We start from the raw sequence: 20,843 nt of genomic DNA, 5'->3' as shown, positions 1-20,843 counted from the left end.
CCCTTTCCTTGAACACTTCTTTCAAAATTGTGAAGTGACCACAATAGCACTCACAAACGGTTCATTGAAAAAAAAAAAATAAAAGCAGGATCGGGCCCAGAAAAGCAGGCAAGCAGCAGATAAAGAAACTGAAAAACAGGTTGGAAGCCCTAAGGCCATGGCTACACTAGAGAGTTGCAGCGCTGGTGAGGGGGTTACAGCGCTGCAACTTAGGATGTGGCCACACTTGCAAAGCACGGCCAGCGCTGCAACTCCCTGGTCGAGCCTCGGGTGTAGGGATTCCAGTGCTGGTGATCCAGCGCTGGTCAGCAAGTGTGGACGCCCACCAGCGCTTTTATTGACCTCCGGGGTATAAGGAGGTATCCCAGCATACCTTAGAAGCCTCTCTGGTAATCATGCACACTCCACTGCCCTGGGCTCACCTGACCCCACCTTTAAATGCCCCGGGAATTTTAAAAATCCCCTTCCTGTTTGCTCAGCCAGGTGTGGAGTGCAATCAATCATTCAATCAATCAGCGACCATGCCTCCACGCCCCAAACGAGCCCCAGCATGGAACAATTCCGAGCTGCAGGACCTCATCAGTGTTTGGGGTGAGGAAGCTGTGCAAGCACAGCTGCGCTCCAGAAGGAGAAATTATGATACCTATGGGCAGATATCACAGTCCTTGCTGAGAAGGGGCCATGAACGGGACGCGTTGCAGTGCAGGGTCAAAATAAAAGAGCTGAGGAATGCTTACTGCAAAGCCCGTGAGGGAAATCGCCACTCAGGAGCTGCCCCCACAACCTGCCGTTTTTACAAGGAGCTGGATGCCATACTTGGGTGTGACCCCACTGCCAATCCTAGGAGCACGATGGAGAGTTCAGAGCAGGGAGAAGTGGGGGAGGTTGTAGAGGACGGCGACAGTGAGGCTACTGGCGTGGAGGGAGACACCCCGGAGTCCCAGTACACATGCAGCCAGGAGCTCTTCTCAAGCCAGGAGGAGGCTAGCCAGTCACAGCAGCTGGAAGTTGATGGTGAGGAAGAAACTGAGGATCGTGCTCGGGGTAAGTAGATTTTTATGTTTTGGGAGAGGAGGGTTTTGGTTATGGCTGCCTGCATGCATGCCTAAACGTGGAATAGCCCATTGATTTGCTCTATCACGTCTCTGTAATCTGCCTCGGTAATCTCTTGAAAAGTTGCAGCAAGAGCGTTTGCAATTTGCTTTCTCAAGTTGATCGGGAGAGCCACCGTGGTCCCTGTCCCGGTCAGGCTAACTCGTCCGATCCACTGTGCAGCGAGGGGAGGGGGGACCATGGCTGCACACAGGCAAGGTGCATAGGGGCCAGGGCGGTATCCACATTCCTTTAGAAGACCCTCCCTCTCTTCCCAGGTAACACGCAGCAGTGATATATCTGGCAGTAGGAAACCCTGTTGAGAATTTAGGGATACTTGAGTGCAGGGCGCCAGGTTCGCATTTCCCCAGCCCATGGCGCTCTGTTGTTAACACCCCCCCCCCAGCACGTAGCCAGCCACGCGGTGTACTCCGGTGTTCCCCACCCCCCCTCCCAGCACATAAGCATCCACGCGGTGTGCTCCGGTGTTATGCACCCCCCTCCAAGCAGGCATCCAGCACCGCAGTGTGCTCCGGTGTTATGCACCCCCCTCCAAGCAGGCATCCAGCACAGCGGTGTGCTCCTGCGTTCCCCACCCCCCATCCAAGCAGGCATCCAGCACCGCGGTGCTTCCCGCCCCCTCACCAGCAGGACGGCGTGAACGCGGACCAAAGAACAACTCCCCCCCAAGCAGCTCACCACCTTCCTGTACACTACTGTCCCCTCTTCAGGACACCAGCTACCTCCTGTACCCATTGCTGATAAACCCCAGTGACCCATTGGTCAATTCCCACTCCCGAGGGGAAATCGGGGCAAAACCACTCACTCCATTGCTCGCCATGACTTAGCTTCCCTGCCCTCTCTGTGTTATGTGAGGTATGTGAGAAGGATGCTACCAAAAGTCTAAAAAGTCCTTCAATGTGTGATAATAGACAATGTAGCCTCTGGGTATTACATGGTTCTATCTCTCTTTTTTCTAGTGACCTTGACTACTGCAGCCGGATCACCGGCCTCACGTAGGTTGCAGAACTTGAGACGGAATCCTAGAAAATCAAAAGAGGAATTGATCAAATCTGTTATGAGCCACTACAACAGAGAAAGTAGGAAGACACAGGAATGGAGAGAGAAGATGTATGAATGGAGACAGAGTGTACATGAATGGAGGCAAACAGAAAGCAGGAGAAAGGAATTGTCTGCCAAAAAAACCACAAAGCAGATGATAAGCCTCCTGGCTCGCCAAACTGAGTCTTTCGAGTCTCTTGTAGCCATGCAGACAAATAAGTACCGTTGTAACCCACAGCCCTCCCAAAGCCCTCTTCCTTGTTCCCCAGTATTTCCACAAAACAACTTTCTCCAGCAGCCAGTTCCTTATTATCCTCAGCTGCCCCCAACACCTGTACGATCACCTACCAGCCCTGATAACTATAATTCTTACCCTGTTCACTCCACCCTCATTATTCTGCACCATAGTAATCCTGAAGTGCAGCAGACATTGAATAGTGATCAAAATAGGACATATTCAAACCTGTGAATGTACAGTCCGCCACCCCAACCCCCTTGCCTGTTATGTACTGTATGCTGAATAAAGGTTTTTTTTTCTTTTTCACTACGTTACGTTATTGCTGGAAGTGGTAAATATTATACACCAAGGTAAAGCAAAGCACATCAAATGCATCAAACATTACTGTTGGCTCTCAGCATCAAATTGCTCCCTTAAAGCATCCCTAATCCTTGAAGCCCTTTCCTGGGCCTCCCTATTAGCCGTGCTCTCTGGCTGAGCAAACTCATCCTCTAGGCGTCGAACCTCGGAGGTCCATTCCTCACTGAATCTTTCACCCTTCCCTTCACAAATATTATGGAGGGTACAGCACGCGGATATAACAGCGGTGATGCTGTTTTCCACCAAATCTAGCTTCCCATAAAGACAGCGCCAGCGGGCTTTCAAACGGCCAAAAGCACACTCCACAGTCATTCTGCACCGGCTCAGCCTGTAGTTGAACTGGTCCTTGCTCCTGTCAAGCTTCCCTGTATATGGTTTCATGAGCCAGGGCATTAAGGGGTAAGCAGGGTCTCCAAGGATCACAGTGGGCATTTCGATGTCCCCTACTGTGATCTTGCGGTCTGGGAAAAAAGTCCCAGCCCTCAGCCTCCTGAACAGGGAACTGTTCTAAAGATGCGTGCATCGTGCACCTTTCCAGGCCATCCTGAGTAAATGTCAGTGAAACGCCCACGGTGATCCACAAGCGCTTGCAGAACCACGGAGAAATACTCCTTGCGATTAACATACTCTGATGCCAGGTGGGGTGGTGACAGAATAGGAATATGTGTCCCATCTATTGCCCCTCCACAGATAGGGAACCCCATTTCTGCAAAGCCATCCACAATGTCCTGCACGTTCCCAAGTGTCACGGTTCTTCTTAGCAGGGTGCGATTAATGGCTGTGAAAACTTGCATCAGCACCATTCCAGCTGTAGACTTTCCCACTCCAAACTGGTTCGCCACCGATCTGAAGCAGTCTGGAGTTGCCAGCTTCCAGATTGCAATAGCCACCCGCTTCTCCACTGGCAGGGCAGCTCTCAATCTCATGTCCCTGCGCCGCAGGGTAGGGGCGAGCTCAGCACACAGTCCCATGAAAGTGGCTTTTCTCATCCGAAAGTTCTGCAGCCACTGCTCTTCATCCCAGGATTGCAGGACGATGTGATCCCACCACTGAGTGCTGGTTTCACGAGCCCAAAGGCGCCGTTCCACGGTGCTGAGCACGTCTGTTACTGCCACAAGCAATTTACTGTCTTCATAGTGAGGCGATTCAATATCATCGTCTGACTCCTCACTGTCACTGTCACTCTCACTTTGCAGCTGAAGGAATAGCTCCACTGCCATGCGTGATGTGCTGGCAACATTCATCAATAAGGTCGTCAGCTGCTCAGGCTCCATTTATAACAAAAATCGCAGAAAAAGCGCTGTAGAATCACAATGCCGCCAAACTGCTCGGAATGTGTAGCAAAGCACCACGGGGCGTTGGAACAGGAAGCGGAAAGACACTCACACTTCCTTCCCTTTCCCACAAGCCACAGCGCCGAAATGGGACGAGGTGCTCTGTGGGATAGCTGCCCACAAGGCACCACTCCCAACAGTGCTGCAAGTGCTGTAAATGTGCCACACTGCAGCGCTGGTTGCTGTAAGTGTGGCCACTCTGCAGCGCTGGCCCTACACAGCTGTACTAACACAGCTGTAACTACCAGCGCTGCAAAACTGTAAGTGTAGACATGGCCTCAGTAGATTTTCAACCTGAATAGTGATCTAGAAAGTAAAAAGCGTTTGTACCCTTTTCGAGTCTGTGTTATAGATGGGAAAAAATGCATTTTGTGTGTGTGTGTGTGTGTGTGTGTTCCATTAGAAAATCAGATTTTGTCTCGCTTCAAAGACTATACAGGCTACTGGAGAACTTGCAGGATCACGACACCACAGTTGTAAAGTAGGTGAAATCTAATTACAGAACAGGATTTTTATTCAGATATTGTTGAAAGGCATATTATCTTTGCAGAAGACAGTTGAGATAGCCAAGAGACGATCACCAAGTACTCCAGCAACACTTATGTAGATCACACTTGATATTCCTGATATTTCTAAGGTTAAGAAAAGAATAAAAAAAGAAAAATAACAAAACCTCCATCCTACAACATACTTTAGGTTTCTTTGACAGAACATATAAAATTAAAAAGGGTGCAAACTCCCACACACACACTTTGTAAATCACCTTTAATTTTTTTTCAAATATCACTGGAGATTATAATGTTGTAGAGAATCAAATGTGATTTATAAACATATTTTTGATTTTGTCCATTTCAAAATCCTCTTAAGTGATAAGAAACACATTGCTGTCTGAGCTGTAGAGAGTATTGTTATTCTTTCAAACAGTGCACTTAGAAATAAATGCAACTTAAAACAGATTTCAAAAACATCACTGTTATAAATTAGTCCTTCCTTAATTAATGATGTGTTCATAAAGCATTGTTCTTCTAAGAAGCTCACACACTTCACAAACATTAAGTACAGCTCAAAAATTAATTAGTTATAGAACCTCTGAAGTAGGTATTATTATAACCACTCTGCAGATGAGTAAACTGACATTTAACACATGGGCTAAGTCAGGTAGTAATTCAGAGCTACAAACAAAACCCAGGAGTCCTGACTCCATACAGGACTCAACTTCCTTCCTCTAACTGAAAAACAGTTCCTCTTCTCCTACTTGCATGTTTTATGAGTGCTCCAGCTTCTACTTATCACATTTTAACATTATCTACAATTAGCTGAAAGACTATTCCATTGCATAGGTGTAATTCCTAAAGCCATGTGCCTCCATATACTGGTTTGTATTGAAACAGACTGCAAATCCAGTGATGATTGAACGTGGTGATATTCCAAACAGATTTCTCAGTCATGCTTGTAGCTGCTTCCACCACTTCATAGTGCCTCAGTAGATATTCAAGGCTCAAGGGTGACATGCAGATACAGTGACATTAAAAGAATCTTATGATGAAGATAAGGGAAATTCAGCAGGATCTGGTGATAGCAATTCCATCCTGCACCTCTTTTTAGCAGAATCCTAAGGCACTTCATTCAACTTGGCACACAAGCAACCTTTTCCTTTTCTCTTTCCATTTGTCTTCCCACAAGAGAGTTTTACCCATATAAGCAGTTAAGGAAGAAAGTTCATATTAGCTAACTTCAGGCATGGTACATCAGTAACCTTTAACTATTTAGCAGAGATAGGCACAAAGCAGAAGTGTGAATCCAAACCTCTTAGACTTAGGGGAACATCTGAATGTAATGGCTCAGACTCCTTTCTTATATTTAGTGCTTTGGGATAATTTTCTCCCTTACAACAGTATATGTTAACCCAACAAGAAAAGTTCTGATTTTCTACTTCCGTGTGCATTTTTATTTTATAAGACATTGCAAAGTCCAGGTATAACGAAGTGGTAAAGCCTTCCCCGGAGCAGTAGGGAAAGGTGGCATCAGCAGAAATTAAAAAGATCCACCACATGGGAACTGAGAAGAAGTCAAGAACCCTTTGTAAGATACAAGAGGGAGAAGCAGCAAGGGAAGCCCTTTAAGGATGCTACATAGTAAAAATAGAAAAGGGAGGAGGGGGGAGAAGCCTATAGAGAATTCATAAGGCAGATCCATGCAATATAACTATATAGGGCCAAATCCTCAGCTGGAGTAAATTGTCAAGGTTCCTTTGATGTCAGTGAGGCTACACCTCGTTATATCACTTGAGGGTCTGTTCCAAATTCCATCCTGGAGTTCTGGTGACAACATAATTCACACGAGCTTCACTCTTGCAGAAAACCTCAATGGAATAGTAGCCTCGGAACTCACAATTGCCAGCTGCTCTCTCACTTACTCTCATTTTATTTATATATACAAAGCTATGCTAAAAGAACAGTATTAAGGTCGTAAATTCAAGCATTCAAAAGTTAGGAAATGCCATAATTAAAGTGATCACATACTATTTTTTCCACAGGACCCACTGCCTCAATTCAGTGCACTGCTCTGGGATTGAGTCGGGATTCTGTAGTGAAAGAGGCTGTCTGTAGGACCAGGCCTCGCTTATTGTAGAACTTGAACAGCGTGCAGTGAATGAGGCAGGGGACTGTAGGAAGAGAAAGGGTGGTCTAAAGGTGAAGGCAGTTGAATGCTGCTCTTTAGAACTGTATTCTATGCCTTCCTGTGCCATGGAGCTCTTATGTGAGGCTGGGCAAGTCACTTAAACTTTTCACAGGCAGTCACCAACAGTGTGTTCCTCATTTTCTGGGTACTCACCCTGCACCCTGATTTGCAGACGTGTTGAGCACCCACAGCTGCAAGTGAAGTGAATAGGAAAATGGATATTTCATCACGTGTAAGGCTACATTTTAGTCATGGGTATTTTTAGTAAAACTCATAGACAGGTCACGGGCAGCAAACAAAAATTCATGGCCCGTCACCTGTCCATGACTTTTACTATATACCCACAACTAAAACTTGGGTGGGGAGCTATGGGTGCTCTGGGAGGGTGGCCTGGGAACCCTGCTGGTTCTGGAGGGGAGGTGGGCTGTGCATGGCCTAGAACCCCTGCTGGTACTAGGAGGGATGGGGAGGTGGGTGGTGCATGGCCCAGGACCACCACTGGTGCTGGGCTTGGGGGGCTGGGCTGCTCTGTGCTGCCCAGGACCCCTGCTGGTGCTGAGAGGGGACTGGGCTAGGGCGTGCTGCCCAGGATCCCCTCTGGTGCTGGGGAGGGGTTGGCAGGGCTGGCAGGCTCCCTACCCATCTCCGCATGTCCCTGCAGTGCCTAGGGGGAGGAGCACCCAGTGGGGCTCCACACACTGCTGCTGCCACAAGCGCCGGCTCCACAGCTCCCATTGGCTGGGAACTGCAGCCAATGGGAGCTGCGGGGGCTGGCACCTGCGGGTACGGGCAGTGTACAGAGCCCCCTGACTGTCTGCCTAGGAGCTGCAGGGACATGCCAGTGGGAGCCGGGGAGCCCCTGCCCCAACTGCCAGCCCTGAGCCCCTCCCACACACGCAAACTGCTGCTGCTGGGGCAGCCCCTGAGCCAGCACCAACTGCTGCAGAAGTAACAGAGGTCATAGAAAGTCACAGAATTTGTGACTTCCGTGACCTCCGTGACAGATGTGCATCCTTAATCATGTGCCATCTGTCATAAACAGATAGTTAAAGGTTAATGTCTCTTTTACCTGTTGTGAAAGTAGAATGAATTATATAGTAAGAATAGAAAGGATTAAAGAAATGTTGTCTGTACCTTTAAGCAAAGTTGTTGGAATGTTGCAATCAGGTGTCAGGAATACAGACATTAACATAGAACAATTGCACCGTTTAAGGGCAATTGGTGAAGCATTAGCCTTAGATCGATAACAGTTAGTAAGGAAATAGGATATGCATGCTGTGCCCCAGGTGAATTTTACTGTTTTGATTTCTTTGTCCCTTTGTCTAAATTCCCGCTCTTTTATCTGTATAAATAAGACTGTTTGGGCCTTGCATGGCCACTCACATATTCTGAATGTTATTGGCGAAGCGCTGTGCTAATAAACAGAGTGGTCTGACAAATTGTGAGTCCTGATTCTAACTTTGACAATTTGGAGGTCCCGCTGAGATGACAACCGTCTTCACTGGGGCTGTGTGATTCCTGACCGTTTTTGCAGGATGACCGTGGCAGCCGGCACCTGGGCATTTGGCCCAAGCGGTCCCCCACTAGAGCGGAAAGGCGCACAGCCACAGTGAGGTCTACGCCATCGAACCTGTTGGTTCCCACTCTGTTCTGGTAGGGATCCCGGGATCTGACATCAGGAATCTGGTCAGGTAATTATTTCTGTGCTTTGTCCGGACTGAGGACTGTCCTGTCTCTGTGTCTATCTGTCCTCTTGTGGAGTGTTTGAGTCTGGGTGCCGTCTCTGTCTGGGGATCGGCCGACCAAGGGGTTCCTGTCCCCGTGGTCTGAGTGAGTGGAATCTGCACAATCGCAGCCGCACCGCACTTTGGGTAAAACCCCTGGTGTGAAAGCAAGGGCGATTGAGGCAGTAGTCTGTGGGATCCTTTTGTGTGTTGCACTGGGCATCGCTCTGACGAACCCGAATTTCCTTCTTGTGTGATTGGTGTGTGAAGTCCTCCTGTATGGGTAACCAGACGTCTAAGTCGGGACAGTTCCCTAAATGAACGCCGGCTCATTTTATGTATTTAGGATGGGTCCAGACTCCTGTAAAAAGGGTCCAGACTCCTGTAAATTTCTGGGAAAATGGTCTAGGCTAACTCAGGGGGATCCCAAAACTCAGTGGCCACTGTTAAAATCTTGGAACAAAGACTGAGTGGACGTCTTAAAAGACAAACTAGGCCAAACTAAAACTAAATTGGCTAAAGGAGAGGTTAATTGTTTCATGCAGTGGTGGGAAGAAGCAAATCGTAGGTGGACAAAATCAAAACTGGCCTCTCTCAATTATTCAAATAATAAGTTAAAAGCTTTATTAAAAGCCTCCTCTCCCACCACCAGACCGAGCGCTCCCCTTTACCCCGTTCTCCAAACCCCGGATTGATCCAACCCCCTTCATATTCCCATCTCATTGTTAAAAGGACAAAAAGCTCCTTGTTCTGCTCCCCTCTGTCTGCCTCAGAAACTGATTCATTAGTGTTCCACTACCAATTCAGCAAGAGGGAGGACTCCTCAACTAGCCCCCACCCTTCCTGGTCCCTTTCCTTGAACACTTCTTTCAAAATTGTGAAGTGACCACAATAGCACTCACAAACGGTTCATTTAAAAAAAAAAAAAAAAAAAGCAGGATCGGGCCCAGAAAAGCAGGCAAGCAGCAGATAAAGAAACTGAAAAACAGGTTGGAAGCCCTAAGGCCATGGCTACACTAGAGAGTTGCAGCGCTGGTGAGGGGGTTACAGCGCTGCAACTTAGGATGTGGCCACACTTGCAAAGCACGGCCAGCGCTGCAACTCCCTGGTCGAGCCTCGGGTGTAGGGATTCCAGCGCTGGTGATCCAGCGCTGGTCAGCAAGTGTGGATGCCCACCAGCGCTTTTATTGACCTCCGGGGTATAAGGAGGTATCCCAGCATACCTTAGAAGCCTCTCTGGTAATCATGCACACTCCACTGCCCTGGGCTCACCTGACCCCACCTTTAAATGCCCCGGGAATTTTAAAAATCCCCTTCCTGTTTGCTCAGCCAGGTGTGGAGTGCAATCAATCATTCAATCAATCAGCGACCATGCCTCCACGCCCCAAACGAGCCCCAGCATGGAACAATTCCGAGCTGCAGGACCTCATCAGTGTTTGGGGTGAGGAAGCTGTGCAAGCACAGCTGCGCTCCAGAAGGAGAAATTATGATACCTATGGGCAGATATCGCAGTCCTTGATGAGAAGGGGCCATGAACGGGACGCGTTGCAGTGCAGGGTCAAAATAAAAGAGCTGAGGAATGCTTACTGCAAAGCCCGTGAGGGAAATCGCCACTCAGGAGCTGCCCCCACAACCTGCCGTTTTTACAAGGAGCTGGATGCCATACTTGGGTGTGACCCCACTGCCAATCCTAGGAGCATGATGGAGAGTTCAGAGCAGGGAGAAGTGGGGGAGGGTGTAGAGGAAGCTGACAGTGAGGCTACTGCCGTGGAGGGAGACACCCCAAAGTCTCAGGAGGCATGCAGCCAGGAGCTCTTCTCAAGCCAGGAGGAGGCTAGCCAGTCGCAGCAGCTGGAAGTTGTTGGTGAAGAAGCAGCAGAGGAGCGTGTTCTGGGTAAGCAGATTTTATGTTTTGGGAGAGGACGGTTGGGGTTATGGCTGCCTGCATGCATGCCTAAACGTGGAATAGCCCATTGATTTGCTCTATCACGTCTCTGCAATCTGCCTCGGTAATCTCTTGAAAAGTTGCAGCCAGAGTGTGCGCAATGTGCTTTCACAAGTTTATAGGGAGAGCCACCGTGGTCCTTGTCCCGGTCAGGCTAACTCGTCCGATCCACTGTGCAGCGAGGGGTGGGGGGACCATGGCTGCACACAGGCAAGCTGCATAGGGGCCAGGGCGGTATCCACATTGCTGTAGAAGACCCTCCCTCTCTTCCCAGGTAACACGCAGCAGTGATATATCTGGCAGTAGGAAACCCTGTTGAGAATTTAGGGATACTTGAGTGCAGGGCGCCAGGTACGCGGTCCCCCCGCCAGCCCCGCGGTGCGTTCCAGTCTCCCCACCCCCTTCCAGCACGTAGCCAGCCCCGCGGTGCCCTCCGGTCTCTCCAACCCTTCCCAGCAGGCAGCCAGCCCCGCAGTGCCCTCCGGTCTCTCCCCCCCTTCCCAGCAGGCAGCCAGCCCCACGGTGTGCTCCGGTCTCTCCCCCCCTTCCCAGCAGGCAGCCAGCACAGCTGTGCGTTTCCCCCACACACACACACCAGCAGGCCGGCAGTTACGCGGACCGCCCCCCCCCGCCAGCAGCTCGCCACCTTCCTGTTCACTACTGTCCCCTGTGCAGGACACCAGCTACCTCCTGTACCCAGTGCAGATAAGCCCCAGTGACCCATCGGTCAATTCCCCCTCCCAGGTGCAGTCGGGGCAGAAACACTCACCCCATTGCTCGCCATGCCTTCGCTTCCCTGGCCTGTCTGTGTTATGTTAGGTATGTGGGAAGGATGCTACAAAAAGTCTAAAAACTCCTTCACTGTGTGATAATAAACAATGTAGCCTCTGTGTATTACATGTTTCTATCTATGCTTTTTTTAGTGACCTTGACTAATGCAGCCGGATCACCGGCCTCACGTCGCTTGCAGAACTTGAGAAAAAATCCGCGAAAATCAAAAGAAGAATTGATCAAAGCAGTTATGATTCACTACAACAGAGAAAGTAGGAAGACGCAGGAATGGAGAGAGAAAATGTATGAGTGGAGGCAAACAGAAAGCAGGAGAAAGGAATTGGCTACCAAAAAAACCTCAAAGCAGATGATAAGCCTCCTGGCTTACCAAACTGAGTCTTTCGAGTCTCTCGTAGCCATGCAGGCAGATCTGTACTGTGGTAACCCACACCCCTCCCAAAGATCTCTTTCTTGTTCCCCAGTATTTGCACAAAACACCTTTCTCCAGCAGCCAGTTTCTTATTACCCCCAGCTGTCCCCAACACCTGTACGATCACCTACCAGCCCTGATAACTACAATTCTTACCCTGTGCACTCCACCCCCATTACCCTGCAGCATAGTAATCCTGAAGTGCAGCAGACATTGAACAGTAATCCAAACAGGACATATTCAAACCTCTGAATGTACAGTCCACCGCCCTAACCCCCCTGGCCTTTTATGTACTGTACTTTGAATAAAGGATTTTATGGCTTTTTCAATACGTTTTATTTTTGCAGGAAGTGGTAAATATTGTACCCCAAGGTAGAAAGGAGCACAGCAAAGGCACCAAACATTACTGTTGGCTCTCAGCATCAAATTGCTCCCTTATGGCATCCCTAATTCTTGAAGCCCTTTCCTGGGCCTCTCTAGTAGCCCTGCTCTCTGGCTGTGCAAATTCATCCTCTAGGCGTCGAACCTCGGAGGTCCATTCCTCACTGAATCTTTCACCCTTTCCTTCACAAATATTCTGGAGGGTACAGCACGCGGATATAATAGCGGAGATGCTGCTTTCCCCCAAATCTAGCTTCCCATAAAGACACCTCCAGCGGGCTTTCAAACGGCCAAAAGCACACTCCACAGTCATTCTGCACCGGCTCAGCCTGTAGTTGAACCGGTCCTTGCTCCTGTCAAGCTTCCCTGTATACGGTTTCATGAGCCATGGCATTAAGGGGTAAGCGGGGTCTCCAAGGATCACAGTGGGCATTTCGACGTCCCCTACTGTGATCTTGCGGTCTGGGAAAAAAGTCCCGGCCCTCAGCCTCCTGAACAGGGCACTGTTCCGAAAGATGCGTGTATCATGCACCTTTCCAGGCCATCCTGAGTAAATGTCAGTGAAACGCCCACGGTGATCCACAAGCGCTTGCAGAACCACGGAGAAATACCCCTTGCGATTAACGTACTCTGATGCCAGGTGGGGTGGTGACAGAATAGGAATATGCGTCCCATCTATTGCCCCTCCACAGTTAGGGAAACCCATTTCTGCAAAGCCATCCACAATGTCCTGCACGTTCCCCAGAGTCACAGTTCTTCTTAGCAGGGTGCGATTAATGGCTGTGAAAACTTGCATCAGCACCATTCCAACGGTGGACTTTCCCACTCCAAACTGGTTCGCCACCGATCGGTAGCTGTCTGGAGTTGCCAGCTTCCAGATTGCAATAGCCACCCGCTTCTCCAATGGCAGGGCAGCTCTCAATCTCGTGTCCCTGCGCCGCAGGGTAGGGGCGAGCTCAGCACAGAGTCCCATGAAAGTGGCTTTTCTCATCCGAAAGTTCTGCAGCCACTGCTCGTCATCCCAGGCTTGCAGGACGATGTGATCCCATCACTCAGTGCTGGTTTCCTGAGCCCAAAGGCGCCGTTCCACGGTGCTGAGCACGTCTGTTACTGCCACAAGCAATTGAGTGTCTTGAGCGTCAGGCGTTTCAATATCATCGTCTGACTCCTCACTGTCACTTTGCAGCTGATGGAATAGCTCCACTGCCATGCATGATGTGCTGGCAACATTCATCAGCAAGGTCCTCAGCAGCTCAGGCTCCATTTGTAACAGAAATCTCAGAAATCGCGCTGCAGACTCACAATGCCGCCAAACTGCTCGGAATGTGTAGCAAAGCACCATGGGGCATTGGAACAGGAAGCGGAAAGACACTCACACTTCCTTCCCCTTCCCACAAGCCACAGCGCCAAAATGGGACGAGGTGCTCTGTGGGACAGCTGCCCACAATGCACCACTCCCAACAGCGCTGCAAGTGCTGCAGATGTAGCCACACTGCAGCGCTGGTCGCTGTCAGTGTGGCCACACTGCAGCGCTGGCCCTACACAGCTGTACGAACACAGCTGTAACTACCAGCGCTGCAAAACTGTAAGTGTAGCCATGGCCTAAGGGCATAGTGTCAGGAGTAAGAAAAGCAGTAAGTGCAGGCATGAATCCCTGGAACAATACTTAAAATGGTAAAATCTGAGGTGATAAAGGTGTCATTTTGGGACATAAACAAGTGATTTAAGGGAAGAGAGTGAAAAGTTAACTCTACAGAGGCTGGAGAGAATTAAGCAGTTAAACTTTGTGGAAAATGTTAAAAAGGACCATGTTAAAGAGAGAATTCTTGGTTTCTTTGCAGCCATTCTGAAGGGAAAATGGGCCCTTTTCCAGAAGAATGCCTGTAAATCATCCAAATATATATACAGCTATGTAAAAACAAAGTAGTGTAAAGAAATGTTAAGAAAAAAAAAGTGTATGTATCTATTTGTCTGTGAAAATATGTGAAGTTCTAAGAATCTAAACCAGCACATCTGGTTTGTAAAACTCCTGTTTTGTAGGGGTAAGAAATTGATTTTGTTTTTGTTTTTAATGCCACTACAAATTCATTTGACTCTTTAATTCAAAGTTGCAAAACTGACAGACCTTTTTGCAAGACATAGGCAATTAGTGTTGTTTGGCTTTGGGATTTAGCATTTAACCCTTAAAGGGTAACTTCATTCTTTACAAAAATTAAAATGTTTTTAAATAAAGACCAAGTCATGGCTGCAATAGGGCAGTCAAAATCAGGAGAATAGGTAGAGATTCTAGAGTCTGTTTGTTTGTTTGGTTTGTTTTTTTTTGTAACAATAGCAGATAAGAGCTGTAGTGAAAGAATAAGAAATTAACAGTGACCCTCTGAAGCAACAGCAGAGGTGAGGTGCAGAAAACAAAAGAAGCAATGTTAAAAACACTGAGCCTTAAAATGGCTCTGTGGAATCAGACTGTCACTTTGATAAGGATACATGAAAACTCTGTAAGAACAAAAGAAACAGTTACACCTTATGTAAAAATTGATATGGCTAATGTTTTTAAAAAGTTATAGTATACAAGGAATGTGCATTTTCCCTCAGACATGTGTGGTGTATATTGTAAAAAGGGGTAAAAGAAATGCAAATGAAACATGCTGCTGAATTAAAATCCTATTAGGGCTCCAAAAAGAGCCGCAATAGGCTGTTTTTTTCTTTTTCAGATCCCTGTGTGTTAAGACAGAGTCTCTGAGCTCTGCTGATGGCTTTGAATCCAAAAGTCAAGCCTATGTTGATGCAAATTACCTAACTGATAAAGAAAGGTGAGAACTGCCAGCACAAAAGAAGCTGCAAATAAATAACATACCTGGTCAGCAAACAAATTGCCTACATAAAAGGCATGGTATAACAAGATACCTTTAATAGATTTGATGCTAATGTTATTGTTAATATTAAACATTGAAATAAATTTAATGTTAGTAAGTACCCCTGTAACAAGTTAGAGTGTATGATTTTTGGAAAAATCCTTTTAAGTAATATGGTAATGATGCTTCTCAGCTATTATCTGTCAATAAACTTAAAGTTTAACACAGCAGGAAAAACATTACAAACCTGGTCTGCTATATAAGAGGAAAAACTTGAGGTACACCACCTCATGAATTTAATAACTAAACAGTGGAATAATTTCCGCATAACCCTTAAAAAGTAGAAGCCATTAAAACCCGGCCTGCCTATAGAACAAAAAAACACAGGAAAATATGGGGTAATTCCTCTGTTTTGCCTGCAATCAGCAAGGGTATTTGTAAAAGAAAGGAATCTTTTAAGTAATAATCAATGCCACCCCAAAAGGGATAGAAAAATGTTATTTTTGTCTTTCAGATAATCCAAAGTACTGTATAATGGGCTATGTGTATGTGTTAATTCTTGGGGAAAAGTGTTTAAAAAGTGTTAGCAACCTACTGGACCATTCATATTATACACACAAATGGGGACATGTTAAAAATTGCCACTACAGAAAAACATCATAGCTTACCATTGGTATAACATATTTTCTGGATGGTTTCCCACAACTACTGGCATACTAATGTTACTACCCCTAATTGTGTTTTTGGTTTTAAATTGTATGTGTGTAATTGAAATGTTTACAATGTGCTGGTGGATAAAACAAATGTGTGCAAAGCTAAAGCCACAGGCCCAAATCATCTCCTAGTATTTTCTATTACATGGACTAAATAACAAGTGACACTGGCGATTAATAATCTTAGTGTCAAAAGGGGGATATGTAGAAGCAGGATTTTATAATGTCCCATAAGAATTAAAGTATAATTTGATTTCATCCTGCTAGCCGATTTTTTTAAATAGCAGAAATAAATGACCCTCTGGGACTATAAGATTCTGTTTTCCTATATGCATTACAAATTGGGCCCCCTCTAACTCTTTGTTTTAAAATTTAGATAGTAAGAGACAGGATTCTCTATTGTGTCTATGTTAAGTAAATTAGAGAAACATTGAAGGCCTGGGTCTCAATGTACATTGTCTTAGTTATCAATTGTAAAACTTAGCAAGGTTTAATTTGCAATGCTTTTTTTGTTCGATATAAAATACTACTGTTTGTATTCTCAATCTATTTGTGTGAATGAGGAATGTATGCATCAGGAAAAGATAAGGTGTGAAGGCCATTGTTATAGCCAGAGTCAAGGGACGGCTGTTAAACTGTCTGGCATCTCAGAGTGGATACATGCTTCGCAGTGTAAGAATGCACCACCCCCAGTGAACCAACCACCACCTCAGGACCACACAGAGTCAATTTTTTTACTCCAGAAGAAGACGTAGAGGAACAGCCTGCAATACCTTACAATCTACGCTCTCGTAAGGGTTGCCAGAAGCAGATGACTACATAAAGCAAGGCCCAAGAAGAAGCAGTAGTGAGCCTAGAGCCTGCTGCCTGGTGGACATAAAACTGTAACTGCAGTTCCCTCAGTTGAGGTTGTCAGAACCAGAAGGGCCCTGCCTCCAACATGCACCTCTGGTGGTGCCTGTTCTTCGGCTGCTGGTGTCTTAAGGTCTGGGGAGTCCACAATGACAATTCTTTTATCCAGCAGCAAGTGTGGATAGCTCAGACCCTTATTATTTCTAAATGCTGGGTCTGCAGCCACATCCCAGCCCACTCTCAAACTGGTGTTCCTGTCCTGGCTATCTCACTCAATTCCCCAGACCTCACTGGAGGACCTTGTCCGTTTAACGCAATATGGAACAGTAATGACACCTGGGAAGAGGCTATTGGCAGTTCCTTTATCCCACTTGGGGGAGTAATACACCACGCAAAAAGACTCCTAAGGTTACAAGCAGTGGTTGAAATAATGGCAAATGAAACTGGAGAAAGTTTAAAAACCCTGGCCAAAGAAACAGGGGTGATCAGACAGGTTGCCCTCCAAAACCGTCAAGCATTAGACATAGTGCTGGCGGCCAAAGGAGGAATCTGTGCTCTCATTGGAAAAGAATGTTGTGTGTTTATACCTGACAATACCAATGAGGTAATAGATCACACTAGCCACTTAGAACAAATCGCATATCTTCCTCATGAAGATCTGAGTTCTTTATGGAAGTGGCTAAGTAATCTGCTCAATTTCTCTGGCATAGGAAACTGGTTGTTTCAGGGAGCCCTAACTATCCTGTTTGGAATTTTAGTGATTTTTGTATGCTTTCAGTTAATCTCCTGTTGTATCCAGAATTGTGTCACCCAGATGGCTGCCCCAAAACAGAGTGCTAATATGATGATTTTGAATATCGCTGATGAACTAAGACATAAGGAACGGTTAATTTGTGGAACTCAGTAAGGGTTGGTCATGGCGTACGCCTGACCAAAAGGAGGGATTGTGAAAGTAGAATGAATTATATAGTAAGAATAGAAAGGATTAAAGAAATGTTGTCTGTACCTTTAAGCAAAGTTGTTGGAATGTTGCAACCAGGTGTCAGGAATACAGACATTAACATAGAACAATTGCACCGTTTAAGGGCAATTGGTGAAGCATTAGCCTTAGATCGATAACAGTTAGTAAGGAAATAGGATATGCATGTTGTGCCCCAGGTGAATTTTACTGTTTTGATTTCTTTGTCCCTTTGTCTAAATTCCTGCTCTTTTATCTGTATAAATAAGACTGTTTGGGCCTTGCATGGCCACTCACGTATTCTGAATGTTATTGGCAGAGCGCTGCGCTAATAAACAGAGTGGTCTGACAAATTGTGAGTCCTGATTCTAACTTTGACACTGTAAAGGGTTAACAAACAGGGAACCAAAAAAACACCTGACCAGAGGACCAATCAGGAAACAAGATACTTTCAAATCTAGGTGGAGGGAAGCCATTGTTTGTGGGTTTTTGGGTTTGTGGGTTGTTCTCTCTGGGTCCTGGATGGGACTAGAGGTGCAACCAGATTTCTGCCAATCTCCCTGCTACAGTCTCTTATCTATTCAGAATAGTTAGTAAGTAAAAAGGCGGTTATAGTCTTTTAACTTGTTTTTCTTATTTGCAGATATGTACTTGCTGGAAGTAGCTTAAATTGTGTTTCTGCTGGAGAAAGCTTCTTTCTCTTGTCTATAAGCTATAAAAAAAACCTGTATATTTACCATCTTGATTACAGAGACAATTTTTATGTTTTTCCTTCTTTATTAAAGTTTTCCTCTTTTTTTTTTTTAGAATCTAATTGATTTTTTTGGTTATCTTTTGTAAGACTCCAGGGAAGGGAGTCTGCACTCACCAGGGAATTGGTGGGAGAAAGGAAAGGGAGGAGGGAAGAAAAACCTGCTCTCTGCGTTTATCTCTGTATCTCTCTCTCCAGGGAAGAAGGGAGGGGGAAGGGGTGATTCAAGGAATTGAATCACGGTGGTCTCCTAGTGTACCCAGGGCGGCAAAGAGCTGGGAGAAAGAAAGGAGGGGGAAGGGAAATGGTTTATTCCCCTTTGTTTTGAGACTCAAGGAATCTGGGTCTTGGGGGTCCCCAGGGAAGGGTTTGGGGGAACCAGCGGGTATCAGGCCCCAAAATTCCTGATTGGTGGCAGCGGTACAGAATCTAAGCTGATAATTAAGCTTAGGGGAATTCATGCTAGTACCCATATTTTGGACGCTAAGGTTCAGATCTGGGAATTATGCTATGACACCATCATATTATCACCACCCACATGGTACAGCATCAGGGTTGAAACCTTTAGGTCCACCGCACAGACCTCTGTCACTTGAGCTAATGGACTAACTCATTCTCTGTGAGGACCAGGACTAGAGGGGACAAAAGATGCACATTTTGTTTCAATGATATTTTCTGACACCAGAGCAATAGTCAGACTCAGGCATCTTGGGTTCCATTACAAGGGGTTGGGAATGAATGTGCTCTAATAGGTACAGACTCTTCTGCCTGTTTCCCCCAAGCTTGGCCTCTTGTACCCTGTCCCCTCCTATGTGGTGGGGGAGGGAGTCTCTTTCCCATCCATAGCTCTTTCTCCCAGTCTCAGTCTCCACTCCTCAAGGCTTCTCATCCTGGTCTCAGTCTCCTTGCACAGCCAGTCCCAGTTCCCCATCCCCTGCCCCAACTCTTTGTCCCCAGTCTCCTTGCTCAGCTACTCCCAGTTGCTCTTTCCCAGCCCCTCTGATATCTGATCTGTCACTCCCCTCTCCCCATACTGGTTCCCAGTACTAGCCTCCCTCCTAACCTCCTCGTCCAATCTCAGTCACTTCTTCACCATCCTCCTGGTTCTCCATCTCACCCTTTCCTGGCCTGTTGTTCCTGTCTCTTTGCCCAACGAGTCCCAGCTCTCCCCACACACTCCAGCTCTTTGTCAGATGTCTGCCCACCCTAGATCACAGAACCACTAGGCCCTAGTCCCAGTTTCCTTGTCCAAACCGTCCCCTTTCCCCCCAGCTCTTTGTCCACGCTCACTGCCACCTCATCACCTCTGCAGCCAACTGGCTCCTAATCCCCCAGCATACCATTTCCCTTAATGGCTCCCAGTCCCCGTGTTCTTCCCATCCACCACCCAGTCATAATTTCCTTGCCCAACCAGTCCCAGGATCCCCTCTACACACGAACAGCAGTTCCCAGTCTAAGCCTCCCACCTGCCATTCCCTGTCTCTCCCCCAACACCCTCCAGCCTCACCAGACACTTTGTCCCAATCTACTTCCTTCCCACCCCCTGACTGGCTTTTGGCTCCCCCTGCATTCAGATCAGAAGATTTCCTCCTCTACGTTGCCTGGGTGCCAGCGGGGGAGGGTGGGTGTGCCTCATTCAGAACACACAAGAGACAGGATCCCTGCTCTTAGTTCCAGTGCTGCCTTCCACCCCCATCAGACCAGCTGAAAGAAGACATTACACTGAGTTCCAGTGCTCCATTGCTCTATGGGGATGGCACACAGGAGCTGTGAGACGCTGAAGAGTGCTCAGTGAGGATGGGATCTAGGAAGATTTCAGTTGTTAAAATCTAAGAAGTCTCCCCTGAGCATGTCAGAATTGCAATTTTTCAAAGACATAATTTGGCCAAGTTGGGGCAGATTTTCATGGGGATAGCAAAAGGCTGAGGGAAAAATGCCCCTTGTTCCCTGATAAATTTCAAGTCCCTGATCTAAAGCATGGGAGACACTAGAACTTTCCAAGAAAAGGTCACCACAACTTTTTAAAAGTCAGCAAAACAATGTTTTTTCCATAGCCTCATTCTCAGAAACAGCTGAATAATTTTTTCCAAAGGAAAAAAAATTCAGCCTGAGGCAGACACCAGGCATTTAACATTTCAGTCAAAATGGTTAAAGTGTGGCAATAATAAAAGTAACTGAAAACAGGGCCTTATAATGGGAAGCGTCAGGCATTTAGGCAACCTTAGTAGTAGGCAGCACTACCAGTCCAACCTATATTATATTCTGTGTGTACACACATATTTGTAAAGCAATTCCGTTTATTTTATTTGCCTATTTCTAGGCAATATTTGATAGACCATAGAACAAGACAATGTACATGCAGACTATTAAACATTACCTGAACAAAAGACACAGCAGGCTTCCAAGTTAGGTCAGAAAGGCCACTGCTTTTCCCTTGACTTCTTAGCTTTCTTCAGGTTCCAGCATTCATTAGAATCCTTTCTGATCACTCTCTGGCCATATTATTCTTAGATTCAATGACAATTTTCTTCTTTAGATTCTCAACGTTTCCTTTTTAAGCTCAAAAATCCTACCCAAAATGCTTTGTAGAAGTTGGCCATTTATTACTATTCTCACAATCAGACTTGTTAAGGGTCCTCAAAGGGTTGGATCAAAATCACATGAATTCCTTTATACTTTTTTTAAATAGATATTTAAA

General features: G+C 46.6%; 1 protein-coding gene across 2 annotated transcripts; it reads left to right on the top strand.

Annotated features, from left to right (window-relative positions):
• Nucleotides 1–271: 271 nt before the first annotated feature.
• On the top strand, nucleotides 272–11,962 carry LOC127045220 (zinc finger and SCAN domain-containing protein 20-like). Of its 2 annotated transcripts, none has more exons than XM_050941083.1 (2): nucleotides 272–1,044; nucleotides 11,361–11,962. In XM_050941083.1, the coding sequence occupies exons 1-2, from the start codon at nucleotides 396–398 to the stop codon at nucleotides 11,888–11,890; spliced, it is 1,179 nt and encodes a 392-aa protein (XP_050797040.1). In that variant the 5' UTR covers nucleotides 272–395; the 3' UTR covers nucleotides 11,891–11,962. The 2 variants fall into 2 exon arrangements, with proteins under 2 accessions (XP_050797040.1, XP_050797039.1); XM_050941082.1 differs by lacking the exon at nucleotides 11,361–11,962 and adding an exon at nucleotides 2,073–2,647.
• The last annotated feature ends 8,881 nt before the right edge of the window (nucleotides 11,963–20,843 follow it).

Source organism: Gopherus flavomarginatus, chromosome 2 (assembly GCF_025201925.1).
Source record: "Gopherus flavomarginatus isolate rGopFla2 chromosome 2, rGopFla2.mat.asm, whole genome shotgun sequence".
In the NCBI taxonomy this organism is placed as follows: Eukaryota; Metazoa; Chordata; order Testudines; family Testudinidae; genus Gopherus; species Gopherus flavomarginatus.
The sequence above is the reverse complement of the archived record's forward strand: the minus strand, read 5'-3'. Positions and strand labels throughout refer to the sequence as shown.